The sequence below is a fragment of the Phaenicophaeus curvirostris genome, chromosome 3 (genome assembly GCF_032191515.1).
Source record: "Phaenicophaeus curvirostris isolate KB17595 chromosome 3, BPBGC_Pcur_1.0, whole genome shotgun sequence".
NCBI lineage: Eukaryota > Metazoa > Chordata > Aves > Cuculiformes > Cuculidae > Phaenicophaeus > Phaenicophaeus curvirostris.
This window is the reverse complement of record NC_091394.1, coordinates 15939978-15954242: the sequence shown is the minus strand read 5'-3', so window position 1 is coordinate 15954242 and position 14265 is coordinate 15939978. Positions and strand designations below refer to the sequence as shown.

At 35.5% G+C, this 14265-nt stretch overlaps 1 protein-coding gene across 3 annotated transcripts in view; it reads right to left on the bottom strand.

The window, feature by feature from the left end:
- The window catches only part of DDC (dopa decarboxylase), a 71555-nt gene that overhangs the window by 11052 nt on the left and 46238 nt on the right, over positions 1-14265 (bottom strand). For all 3 annotated transcript variants that reach the window (XM_069853432.1, XM_069853431.1, XM_069853430.1), the window contains 6 exons: positions 13810-13876; positions 11621-11715; positions 9741-9808; positions 5680-5756; positions 1740-1759; positions 975-1073 (listed from right to left, as the gene is read on the bottom strand). In XM_069853432.1, coding sequence (XP_069709533.1) covers positions 975-1073; positions 1740-1759; positions 5680-5756; positions 9741-9808; positions 11621-11715; positions 13810-13876 — 426 coding nt within the window. The remainder of the gene's footprint in view (positions 1-974; positions 1074-1739; positions 1760-5679; positions 5757-9740; positions 9809-11620; positions 11716-13809; positions 13877-14265) is intronic.

Here is a 14265-nt window from a genome sequence, read left to right as displayed (position 1 = left end):
TTTCATCACATTGCAACGAGGATGACAGAACATCAGGATCACCACTGTTGTTGAGATTTATTTCTGAAAGCATCATTAAGGATAAAAATCCAATGCAGATATCTGTATAGTTGGTTGAAAATTATAACATGGTGAAAATTAGAAGCAAAGAGGGTACCCCTCATCCCAGAATGTTTTCAAATTAAAAAGGACTTTGTCATGCTGCTATGGTACAACAGTGGAAAAAAACCCTTCTCAGGAATTAGTTTGTTCAGTACCACAAGGAAAGGAATGTGTGTCTGCAGAGAGTTTGGTATACTAGACCAGACTATTAGCTAATGGATATTTTTGTAAATATTTAGAGCCAAGTCATGGATCTCCACTCACTAAAGTTTCCCCTACAGAGGAAGTACATATAATTTAGACTGGTGCCAGGTGTGTTTTTTAGTGTTAAAAAAACCCTTGATCTTGCATACCTCTACTTATGCACAACAATGTTAACAAACTGTAAATTGTACACATCTTTCTTTAAAATAAAAAGGTGGATTTGAAACATGAAATCAAAAACAACAGAGATTCCTAGTCAGTTACTGTATCATAAATGTGGCCCAACAACCTTAATCATAATCTGAACACGCATGCACATTGGTAGAGTAAATAAGTCATGAATAAATGTGTTTTCCCCAAATAAAACCATTAAAGTGCTACAGCTTAATTTCAGAGGAAACTAGGGTCCCACATTGCAGAAATTCCAAATTCCTAGACCTGTCTTCGCTACAGATTAACACAAAACAGATGACAGTTTCGATCCTGCCGTGGTATGAAACTATGATACTACATGGGGCAGACTAGCCGTACCCCTATTGAACCCCATTGCCAAACCTCTTATCTGTGCTTTCTGCTGTGTACAGAAATCATGGAGAGTAGACAGGTTGAGAGCTCACTTTCCTTTGCCATCCCACCACAGGTTACACAAGAAAGAAAAATCCAGTCACCTTGCGGATGTGCTCCTGCAGTCCTGTGACCCCGTACATCCGCAGAACGAACCAGAGTTTCAGGGAGCGGAACCTCCTTCCCAGGGGTATTTGCCAGTGCTGCAAGCCAGGCAAAAGAGAGGGCACTCACATTAGAAGTCACCATTGCAGTGATACTGCAGAAATTGTACATTCTGTGATGATTTTGAAGCATACCACATTGTCACATCCTACAGGCAGTTGCTAGTGATGGGTCAAATGATAATAGAAATGTCTATTTCTAGTTAATGCCCCGGTGTGACTGTTTAATACTCAAAATTTCAGATGAAAATTGGAAAAGGAGATTGATGTCAGAATGGAAGGATCACAAGGCAAATCAAGTTTTCTTTGTGCATCCTGAATCCTTTTTGAAGGCTCTGGAAAGTAAGTGTCTCAGAAGCTCAAGTGCAGTTCCTTACATTTGTGGAAGTAGATGATCTTTAAGATCCCTTCCAACCCAAACTATTCTATGATTAAGGAAAAGAAATTGTTTAGGACATTTCTTGCTACTGGGTAAACCTTAAGATATTACACATGCAGGATGATTTCTGCTTTTAAACAATTTTTTTCAAAAAAAATAGATTATAAATTCTCAGCTTGAGGAATGTTACAAATTTAGCATGCTGCATCTTTTCTGGAAAGAAGCATAAGGTTTTAAAGTTTATGGTAGTAATTGAAAATAAAAGCTCTGTAAATATCAGTGTATACAAATAATAGTATTAATTATTACATTGATGCTGTACTTACCCGATAATCTGTTACAAGGCCTGGAAGTTAAAGAAAAAATGTTCACATTGCTTCATCACAACAGCCAAACTCTACAATCATTCTAACGCTATTGAAAAAAAGCTGCACCTTAGCTATCCTCTATGTTTTCTACAAATGTCAGCATCATCAGTGTCAGCAGGACCACTAAATACCTAGCAGGACACTTGAAAGGATTCTGAATGAAGACGCTCGTAGTAAGCTTAATTTCTTAGCTGGTCAGAATATACTACTAACAAATAAAACCATTTTCAGGAGAAGAAACATAATTTTCCTTTCTCATATAAATATTGTGTTTATTTTCCTCTTGTAAAGAGAAGAAGCAGTAGATTAAAGGGCAATTATTAATTCTGTTTGAAACAGTTTGCAGAGTCCCAAAACTAACTTCTTCACTCATTCTTTGTTTCTAACTACCTTTTATACTAATTAATTTATTTGTTGCCAATTCTGCAGCATGTTTAATAAATGACTTGAAAATTTGACTCAGAATTGACCTCTTCATGTTTGCAGAACAGTGTTCTGCATATTTTATGGCTTTTCATTTGATGTAGTGAAAGCCCCATACAAGCACAGATTGACTAATTCACAAAGCAGTCAGGGAGGTAAATAGAGGCCATTATTGATTATCTTTTATATGAGCATGCAGAGTCAAGATGCCTCTACCTTTTATTTGAATCAGGTAATTACACTGATTTCACAGAAAAGGATCTTATAACATAAAGCTGGATGATATCGGAAAAAATTTCTTTAATGAAAGGGATGTCAAGTATTGGAACAGGCTGCCCAGGGAAGCAGTGGAGTCACCGTCCCTGGAGGTATTTAAAAGACCTGTAGATGTGATGCTTAGAGACATGGTTTAGTGGTGGACTTATCAATGTTAGGTTTACAGGTGGACTTCATGATTTTAGCGTTCTTTTCCAACCTAAATGATTATGTGATTACTTGCAATAAGCCGATGGCAGAGCTTCAACTGACCTAAAATGTAAAGCACATTTTTTTTTAGGAGAATGGGGGGGCATCTGCTTAGTTTTCTTATTGTGCTTTATTATTCTGCAGTGGAGGAGAAGTTTTGTAGGAAAGTATGTATGTAAATACCAAGTGAAAGCACTGTCTAGGTGCTTCTGGAATTATGCACCACAAGTGCTATATAGAACTGCAGCTTCTGTATTTTATCAGTTTATGTCATTTATGTAATTCTAAGCCTTGGTATTTTCTGGCTGTAAAAAGTCTGTTTTTATTATGTCACAAGCTCTCTTCCCAATTTTCTCTCATCTACACAGCAAAAACATAAGAAAAACCATGGTTCTTCCTCCCTCCAACATAAAGTGCTTTGGTTCTTTAACTTGCTACTAGGCTATTTTCCAGTTGAATTAAAAAAACAAACACTTAACAACCAACAATCATTAAATTGTTCCTTCACTTCAGGAAATGAACATGGTCGCCTCAGCTCGGTAAGGAGGTAATTTGATAACATTAATTTTCTTCTGCATTGTAGCAGCCATGTTTGTTTGATAGCTGTAAGGCTGGTAGCAAAGAGAGTAAAGAAGCTGGTGACAGATAGATAATCCTACGCTCCTGTAAGGGGCTATGTCTGATGATCCACAACAAAGCTTTTCACAAGCTGTGAAGCAGAATGCAATCAATGATTAGACCTTGATTACAAGCCTTAGTCTTACATCTATATTTACCCAGGAGGAACTGCATTGTGGGAGCATATGTGGCATTCACAATAGAGTATAAAGCTGCATTCTTCTAACACTGCCATTAGGATTTGACCTATATCCTGGGTTGCCAGGCAAGCTAGTATAATCTTCCTGGTGTGATGATGCAAATCATATAAAATTATAATTAATAACAAAATAAAGACTTTCCCCTTAGGGGCACACATAATTGCCATATGGTTATTAAGAGTAATTGCTCACAGAAAGATGTATTTTTCTACTCATTTAAATTCTTGAGTGAGAGAAGAGTGAATTAAAAAATGCTACTTCAATTGCCTTTTAAACTGTGATGGGAATTCTCAGACCTGAGACATACTCAAAAAAATAAGACCCTCCATGAGACATGTCCTATTTCCAGGAGTGCTGACATCCCATAAATCACACAGGGATCAATAAGCACTGTAACAGCTCAGCAAATTTGACTATTTTTATAGAAGGAATAATTGTGGATTGGATTTAACAGTTTAACTAGAGGCATTTACATTTGAAAAATGTTGTCCATGTCTTTGGAAAATTCACATCAAATGGGAATAAAGCACAGACAAATTTAGGATTACTGGACTGTTAATAATTAGCTGGAATAATAATTATTGGAATAATAATTATTTGGAATCATTATGTTGAGATCACACAACATAGTATCAGAGCTTCTGAAGGCAAGACGAAGGCTGAACAAGTTATTGTGCAGCTGGGGAGATAAAGCGTTCAGGTCAACTAGGTGGCCTCACTGTAAGCACCTGGATTTAGGCAAGATTGTTTTTCTTGTGGTGTTATTTAAACTGAGGAAAACCCAAGGTTCTTGTATCAGCACTCTCAGTTGTTGCAATGACATGTTTTCACTTTAGTTAAGGTTGTATTATTTCTCCTCAAGACAAATATTTTTCTTGCATGTTAAGTAAAAAATAGTGATGTACGTGTATTTGACATAAGTTGTATTTTTCATTAAAAAAATCCAAAATCGATATATGTTTTTTCTTAAAAATTTGAGCCTTGAGGGTGAACGTCAGCTCCTGAATTACTCTGTTCTCCTGTTTATTGCTCTGTTCTATATTTGCATTGCTTGGAAATGTAGAAAAGGAATGAGATGCAAAATTCCTGCCAGTTCAGGATTAAGGCATAGGAATCTGTTTTTCCTAGGGTGAAATTCTGGATGGTATTAATTTAAATGTCAATGAGTTCATAGCCATAACACAGAGAACAGAAAAGTACTCAGAATACAGTTCTGAACAGAGATCAGCACCAGCAGTTCCAGGAAAAACATGAGTTAGTAAATGGTAAATACATCCACATGTGATTTGTTCTTTTGAGAGAATTATGGGGGGTCTTGCACTACATGTTGACACTGTACTGCTGTGACCTTCTTCTCAATTAATCAGCTAATAACCAAATACGTAAAAATGCGCTTCAGGATGGCAAATGCCACTCTGCAATTGCTAAGTATGTGTGAGGAGCAGCACTAATTCATTAAGGAGCTTTGTACTGGGACTAAGATTTGTAAGTTCTTTGTAAGCATTTTGTGAAGAGCTTTCGTGAGCATTTTGTACCAGCCAGATAGCCTGCACTTACCGCCTTCTCTACAATTAATGTAAGAACATGAGAGCAACAGGATAATGTCCCAAATAGGTATTACTCAAAATAGAGCAGAGATATGAAACATAGGTTACCTCCTCTTTGCAGTTTCAGGGAGTGTTTGCTCCTGACATGAATTTTTGAAAATTTGAATCAGAAATTGCACAAATAGCTAAGAAAAAAAAGGTCACAGATTTCAGAAACTCTGGAACCAAATCAGTTACTTAAACCATTCTGAAGAAAGACATGTTGAGGAAGGCAGGTTAAGAGACTCGATAGACGATATCCAATCATACATTTATTGGCTGCCTAAAGATCATGAAGAATATTCTCAACATTCCTACAAAGAGTCAGTGGTAACTTTGGAGCAGGGGAAATCCCAATGCAAGAGTATTAATATAATGCTTTATAAAAGGGCTTTCCCTCAATTGCTTTTTATACTAACTAAAATCTCACTAGGCATTTTTGCACTTTAATCAGCTTAACTCCCTAGGGCACTCTGAAAATGGAAATAGACTTATAAACAACTTAGGTAGTTTTAAGAACTTCAGGTTTTATCTGGAGTCCTTTTTTTCCACTGAATATTGGTATGCAAACAAAATAATAATGATCTCATTTAATTATAGAATTACCAGACTCCTGATGGTGATGCTGCAGGTAAAGAGGTTCTAATTTAAAGGCACCTGTTAAATCTGATCTTTTTTTCACCCTGTATAAAAAAGAAAGAAATTAAATTGAGAGATTTAAGAATTGAAATTTAAGGGATTAAATTTTGTTGAGAAGTGAAAGCAAATAGAATGTGTTTAAACTGTGTGTTTCCTGAGCACAGCGTGTGCCATTTTCAGTGCTTTTTCACAGCCATATCAGTACTGTACTTACAAGTAGCTAAGTGTAAGGCTCAGCAGGAACGGGCAGAATGACTGCACGATTGCATATTTAAAAACAGACAAGAAACAGACAGAAAGGATCTTTTTTTTGGTGATAGACACTCACACCAGAATGTGAGACTAGATGAAGCAATGTTAGTGTTTGCAGTCAACAAAAGTTGCCTTGAAATTACTGCAGTACAAAGCTGTGTAGAAAGAGCTGTGGGTTCTTAGACATCATGCACAGTCACTTTGAGGCTTTGTGGGTGCTGGCCACTGACTTTCCACGCTGCAGTGGTGGCAGCAGCAGCCACCAGTAGGGATGAGCTACCCGGTCCAGACTCAGGCTTCCCTCTTGTACCACCCTGCCCTTAGCTAGATCCAATATACAATGACTGATAGACATACTACAGCAGAATGTAAAACTGAGAAGCATACCTTATTATTGCCAGCTAGTGGATGGTGTTAACTGGTCTGAGTTTCAAAAGCCAGTGTGTCTCATTTAAAAAGAATAAGCTACATTTTGCCAGTGGGTAATAACAAGATTTTGCTGGTTTCTGCTTCACTCTGTGTAAGACACACCTCTATAAATGGGGGTTTATAGAGGCAGAAAAAGAAGAAACTAGAAATCAAAATGGAAGAGATAGCTATATAATTGTATTAGGGCTATAAATATTTCACAAAGTGAGCAATAATTATGTCAACATGGGGACACTCTAAATGATAAAAGTCCAGACCTTTTATTATTTTCTGCACATCCATTTTTTAAATGTTTTTTAATGTTAAAAAAAGTAAAAAACTGATTTCCAACATTTTAGCATGTATCTATAATTGCATAGGCCAGTACATACTCCCAGTCTCATTCATATCTAAATTATGCTCAGAAAACAACTTATTCAAACAAAGAGTCCTTCTCTCATTTTAATGATCAGGAGAGCACCAAGGTTAGCTAAGTACTTGCCTTCAGATATGGAAAGTACATTACTGAAGACAAGTAATCTTATGCCCATGAAAAACAGTAAAAGACATTCAGAATACTCTCAATAAAAATAATTAATAATCTCTTTGTGTGTTGAAAATATCCTGTGGACAGAAGGAAGAAACTGTTATCTGAAAGCACGAAGATATTGTGAACAAACCCTAAGTTGTTCTACTGTAGTTTATTTGATATATGCTATTACTTTGATATATTTGTGGTTCAGGTGTTCATTTTATACACAATTAGCCCAAGTTATAAGCAATATCATTAGTTGTCTTGTGAGACCTTCACTCCTTCTCCTGTAGTGCTAAACAATAGAACACTTAACTATTCCACAGTAACATCTGGTCACTAAGTCACAATCAGAATGGTGTCATCTTGCACTTCCTCAGTGATGTTACTGCTTTTCTAAAAGATGGTCTCTGTTCCATCTAAGGACTTCACAGATCTTAAGCTGGCAACCATGAAATACTGTCTAAAAGGATTACTAAAATAAATCCAAAGCCTGGACATCAATGTATATGAACCAGTTGAGTTGCTCCTCTATACCACATGTCTAGATTTCACCCTATGTATTTAAATTTCTTTGCAGTATGCACTTATGTGGTCTGGTAATGGATAGAAGTGATGTTCTTAACTTACTTTGCAAATATTCCTTACTGACTGAAGGATCCTGAATATTTCAAAAACGTCACTGCTAAATTAGATATTTTATGTTATCCTTCTAGACCTACTAAGATCTAGCTTGGGAGGCAAAAATTTACTTTCAAAGTGAATAAAGAAATGAAGATTTGTGAAAAATTATTTGGATTGCATATCTGAAGCTTTTAACAGCCCCACTCTATTCTGTCTATTCTACTTTAACTGATAGATACAACAACCAAAAAATTGACCTTATATTATAAATCAGCAGGAATATTTCACTTCCATCTGCAGATAAGCATTTCCTATAAACACCTTCCTTTCAAATACTGAAATAACCTTCCCAACCAAAAGTTAACAGTTAAACCCTGAGAAGAGTAGTTGAAAAAAACAAAAGTTCTGAGATTTTGTAAGATTATTACATTTCAAATGAGCATTTCCCTTTTCTGGCATGGTTACCATTGAAAAGAGAGGTGAATTTTGGACAGTCATAGAAGTAGTTGGATGATAGATTTGACTTCAAGTCAAAGAGCTTAACTTTAAATAAACGCTTCACTCTTTATTAAGTGAATAGCACCCATACACGAATGGCTTGCTGAACTGAGGCCTGAATGGCTATAGTTGTGAAGATTTTGCTTTGAGTAAGGAGACATGTTACAAAGTCTCATGAGTTTCCTTGTAATGGAAGCTTCCTACCTATGAAAACATGCATTTATGAAATGACTTGTCTAAAAAAAAATGAGCATTTGAAGAAAGAAGCAAAATGGAAAAAAACCTCTTTCTTAAGTCTGATATCTGCTAGGAAGAAGCTAACATCTCCTGAGACAGAAAGATAAACTGACAAACAACATGCTTCTGCATACTTTATTTTCCTGAAGATCCAGGTAAAACACTTCTAACATAGTTCCACAGTGGTTTTGGAGAAAGCAGAATTAATGAGAAATTAAACTGTTAGGGACTAGCCTCTGGCCTCTAACTGTCCTACAAACATGACAGATGGTTCATTTTCTCATTTCTGAATGGCTACTTTGTTAACAGTGTCTGGGAGTGATGAGAAAAAGATGAGAGAAACTAGCAAAGGAGTTCCATCACCTTCTCATTTCCATATATGGAGAGAGACAGCTAGTTCTGAGGTACTTATAAACTGGAGTCTTGGGTTAATCTCTGCCACTACTGATGAATCAGAATCAAAATGTAAGCCATTAACTCTAAGGAAAACTAGAAAAACCATAATGGCTTGGAATATTTGAAGTGCCTACATCAGGAGAACTATTAAAGTAAAAATATAACATGTTATCTGGATAATATATGTACCTGTGCAAAAATCAACTTTGCTGAGATTTTCAAAAGAGCCAAAGGTTAACCAAAGACAATTGAATGATCACTGTCTCACATTTATTCTACTTTTAAATATGGTGATCATTTTTCTGGATGATGTTTTAAAGTCTTATTTTTAACATTCAGGTTTTCCTTCTCTTTCCATTTTTGCAAGTTTTTTTCTGTTTTCACTTAAATTAATGTTTTCATTTCTTTTGGTAGATGGTCTTCATTCACTGGATAGGTGTTTTGCTAATAGTTATCATTAGTCACGATGCTGGTAAACACTAGGTTCTGGATTCCCGTTTGGGACACAATAGTATGATCGATTATGGGATGTTATTATTATCTCTATTATTATTGCTATGACACTTTGCTTCATTTCCAAGTGTGTCTACTGGTTTCTTCTTTGTCATAATTTTATATCAAACTGCCATCTCTGTTGCCATCTAGGGGAACTGAAAATCAGTAAAAAATCAATTAAATAGTCTTTTTGGGAAACAATTGCTTTTCATCAGCCAAATCTGAAGAACGTTTTGAACTGCTTTTGAAAGAATCAAGGCTCAAACACGAAGAAATATTATGTAAAAAAAAAGGGAAAGCTCTGTTCAACACGCTGTTCATTGCATAAACTTCCTGAAATGAAGTTTTTTCATTCATGTTTTTAAGAGTCCCAAAAAGGAGCAATTATGAATCTATGGGCTTCTCAGGACTTCTGCCTCTCTGGAAAATAATGCTCAGGCTTATTTCCAAATTTTACTTCTTTGAAGGTCAATTAAATAAAGAAGTGAATTTTGTAAGTAATTTACAAGAGTTAAAGCTAGCCAGAATTCCTTATTTCAATACTGTTTTTGTCTCTTGCAATGTTTTCTTTTGCTGTAATACTTACCACATAGCAGAGCAGTCAAAATTCACCAACAGCCATTTGTGAGGATTAAAGTTGAATGAATCTGCAAACTGAGAATGGATAAATAAAAAAATAAAATTATAAAAGAGAAATGGATCTATGTGCTAATGATGCAGTATTGTCAAATTTTCTGAGAACACCTTAAGTACAAATGAATTCCTGAACTGGGGCTTTATAGATAATGTTCATGCTGGCGTCACTTTGCTTGATAACTATGGTAGTGAAATCTTCATTTATTTGGGGGCTAGAATTCAGGTTAGGTGTGCAGCTAGACTATTGGTATTAACACTTCAAGCATTTGCTAACAGTTATACTTTTTAGATACATATGAAAAAGTACAAATCTCAAGGTATACTAAATTAAAATGTGTGTACACAGGAACATCCATTGCAGTTCATATCCCAATTTCCAATAACAATTAGCTAAGCTTTCTGTTTCAAAGAACAGTAAATATATATAAACAAAATTCATACATGGAGACAAATGACATATTTAGTTCTGAATCTGTGTATCACATTCACTTGTAAAATTACAGCTGACCAGGAAATTATTATTTTATTTTTTTTACCGCCAGCTTGTTATCTTTTAGTAGAAGCCATTTTTTTCATCAAAGTCAAAAGAAAAACCAACACAGAACAAGCACTGGCAGTGCACATGTATAAATCATGTAACAGGACCATTTTACTTGGCAGAGGTTTAGGCATCAGAGAAAACTCAGGTAGGTAAAGTGAGCATCTTATGGAAAAGACATCATCTATGTTTTGTGTTAACAAATACAGAAGCTGATAGCCTTAAAAGAGAGTGTTGTGGGTCTGGCATCACCTGGTTTTACTACTCTTTGTAGCACTTTTCTGTTCTCATTTTCTTCTAGTAAACTTTCCTATCGCTTGTAAAAAATTAACAGATTCTCTCCTAAGAGATTATTTATCTGTCTATCTATCTATCTACCCATCCATCTATCTCCCTTTATTATGTAAGGTAGGAAACCTATTCATGGTTGTTAAATATTTACTCTGATGACAAATGCCAGCCCAGACAAGGGATGCTGTTTCATTTCCTTCAGGAACCAATAACAATAATTTAAAAAATATTTCCCCACAGGAAATTACAACAAGCTTCATTTGCTGATAAAAAAGAAACAGAAAGATGTATTTTATTTGGGGGGTGAAGGGGTTGTCCCTCCTCTTCTTCATTAGTCACTACCTATCAGTGCTGTGTTTAAACTTCTGGCTTTACCAAACAGTAATATTTTCTCCACTGATGTGGAAGACAAGGACTTATCTGACTGTCTGAGGGGAGCAGCAGGAAATTGAAGTATTCTTATCTAAGCAACTGAATGCCAAGTAGCTCAGGGAGGAGTGGGGGGAAGGAACAGCAGTGCTGTTGGGGGAATATTTCATTTAGCTCTCTTGGTTATTAAACCCTGTTTGTTTGAGATACAGCTGCCAGCTGTATGCTATGTTACTTCTGGGCTGTAAGCAAAACACACATAACGCGCTCATTAACTTGTTGGATTTATTTTCTTTTTGTGTGTGTGCAATGTAGAATTAGGGTGTTATAAACCTGGCTTTTTGGATATTTTGGTAAAAGTTCCTTTTTTCTGTTTTGTAAGACACTTTGTTGAATCACAACCACTTGCTATTCCAAATGACAAGCTTTTACATACAGTGGTAACTTGCATACTCCCAGAATAAACCAGTAAAAATTATATAAACATAAGTAATGTATCTATACATGGATTTATAGTGCAGACTGAAATACAGTGTACTCAGAGTTTCTAGAAAAGCCTTCAATGTTAAAACACAAATTTTATGGAAGATTAAGGTTTTAACAGGCTGCTAGAAAAGAAACACTTCATTCACCTCCACTCCATTTAAAAGATGCCTGAATTCAGGGCAGATGAATGCACTCCCAGCATAGGCTGCATCAACATGCATCCAGATATTTTCCTTATTACCTAAAAAACAAAAAGGGGAATTGAAAGGAAAATAAATTAAACAGCAGATTAAAAAACCCTATTAATTTGCATGAAAATGAGTGCCTGGGAGATTTTTCTTTGATGTCATTAATTTCCCAATTTAAAATTAAACTAAGAGATTAAATGCTTCTACCATCTGGGTTTGCGTTAATACATAAAGATACATACATAACATACCCTTCCTCCCCACTTCTAGTAGAACAGAGTCCTTGCATGTCTGGGTTTATCTTATTAATATTAAGCAAGAAAGAACTGCTAAATTATTTTGATTTAAGAACCATCACAAAATAAATTTTAAAAATATGTATCTAGAGATGTAGTTATCATTTATATGGTAATAAAACTTCCTACTTTAGCAGCAAGAGCTAGAGTTTTAGCTGTGCTCTCCACTTCTAACTCATGAGTCACAGACTTACGTTTCTAAACAGTATTTTCAACATATTGATATACGTGCATACACATGCTTTTGAACTATGTGTAACAAACTTTATTTCAAGGACTGAGAAATTTATGCAAGAGCAAGCATTAAAAAGTTAAGAAGTGATAGTTTCAGTTAGTCACTGAGTGGTTTCTGCAGAAATATTTTAGCATGTGAGCCTCTTATTCTCTGTGATTTAGTATTCACACTCTGCTATAGATCACCTGTATAAATGCACACAGTGACAATTCTGGTCCATGAGTTGATGACTGAAGCCTACGTAAAATCTTTATGCTGGTCACCAAATAATTCTGATGGATATTACCACATACAGATGCATATCCACTCAGCTCTGCAACTAGGCACTAAGTTCATACTAGAATTTGCACTCTTGTGGACTACATTTTCTTTTTGCATAAATGTCTAAAAAAAGCTAATAAAATATTATTCATAACATCCATGACTTAAGTTTATTTGAAAACATGTTCAGAGTTCAACTGATGATTTATTTTTAAATAGACTTGTTTGAAACATAGCCTGTATTTCCTAGGACTATGTATACATGCTCATGCACATGAGTATTTAGAGGAAAATTCACCTGCATGCAGAAAAGTTAGCATGAGACTTGTGATTTGAGGTAGTACATAATCCTGCTGGTCTTTGCTGCACAAGCAAGATATCATTGAGAATATAGTGAAAGACACTTGGTTAGTTGCAATATCTTAACTATTTTATTAGATTAGTTCCATAGGAATAACCTGAGCAGCAAAATAATCTCTAGCTGCTAAAGCAGACTACTAGAAACTTTTTTTTTTTTTTTAGAAAGGAGAATTGGGAGAAACTGAGTCTGTGTGGCTTGTGCTGAAGGGCAGGAAGCATCACAGGGCAAGTCAGCATCACACAAACCCCAAATGTTTTAGGCCCCACCTGAATAAATTAACAGAACGTCAAATCTAGCCACTTTTCTATGAGATTGCTTCCAATTTCTCATAGCTACAAATTTCCTGTTCTATAGTGCCCTTCTGTTGCTTTTTCATCAGCCAGCAAGTTTGTGGTTTTGACCAAGCCTGCTGCAGATCAGAGACCAGCAGACCATAACACAGAAATACGTATGAAAAGTCCATCACTTGGTCACTATTAAAAACCTTGGTACTTCTCCTATTTTCTTGCAAGAGGAAGGAAATCAGGGAAGGGAGAGGACGGATTAAGGAGAATAAATGTGGATTTTTGGTGCATATTTCCCTGCTTTTTATAGTCAATAGAACTAGTCAGAATCAAGACATGTGGTGCAGAGGAAAATTAGAGTTCGGCTTTTCCTTTGTCTTCACCACTGCTCTAGATGCCCTTGAAAGTAGAAGGGCCTAAATAAAAATGTTATAAACTGAAGTACTTACAGTATTTTTTTAACTGGAAGTGTTTCAAAATATACACCCTGAAAAAAAAAAACCTTGAGGCAATGTCCTCTACTCTTTTAATGATTTGAGAATGCAAGCTGGCTGCTTGGACTTAGTATTAGAAAGAAAACTGTAATGGAAGGTCTCATCTGTAAGTAGCCTTATTGAATTTGGACACTGACACTGCACAGTGACTGGGAAATGACTCAGTGTGGCTTTAACTTGTTTCTGCAATTTTAGAATGTAGCAGGAAATACTTACAAATAGGACCCAGTTCTAACAGTTTGTCAAAGGAGCAGCAAGGAGTGGTCCCAAGTGTTGCACAGAACTGCAGAGCCAAAAACATAAAGGAAAAAAAAAGGTTGTGTTACAGCAAATAAAATTATCAAATGATAAAGCCTGTCTGCAATGGAATCAATAAACAGAGAGAGTAGAAGCCATAGGGCAAAATAAATTGATTTTAGCTAGTGCCTATCCTGTAGTGGAAATTTTGAGAATTTCATTTTCTTTCAAACCTCCCATAAACGTCCATTGAGACAGATGTATAAAATCAAATATTAATAGAAAATTGATAGATTATTAATCTAATATAGTCACAGTATTATATTATTGCTATATTTTATACGTTTTCTGTGTTCCACATGCTTATCATGGTGACCCAATACTAACCTCACATACACAATTATCATCAAAATTATTTGCAGTTTATGATATAAA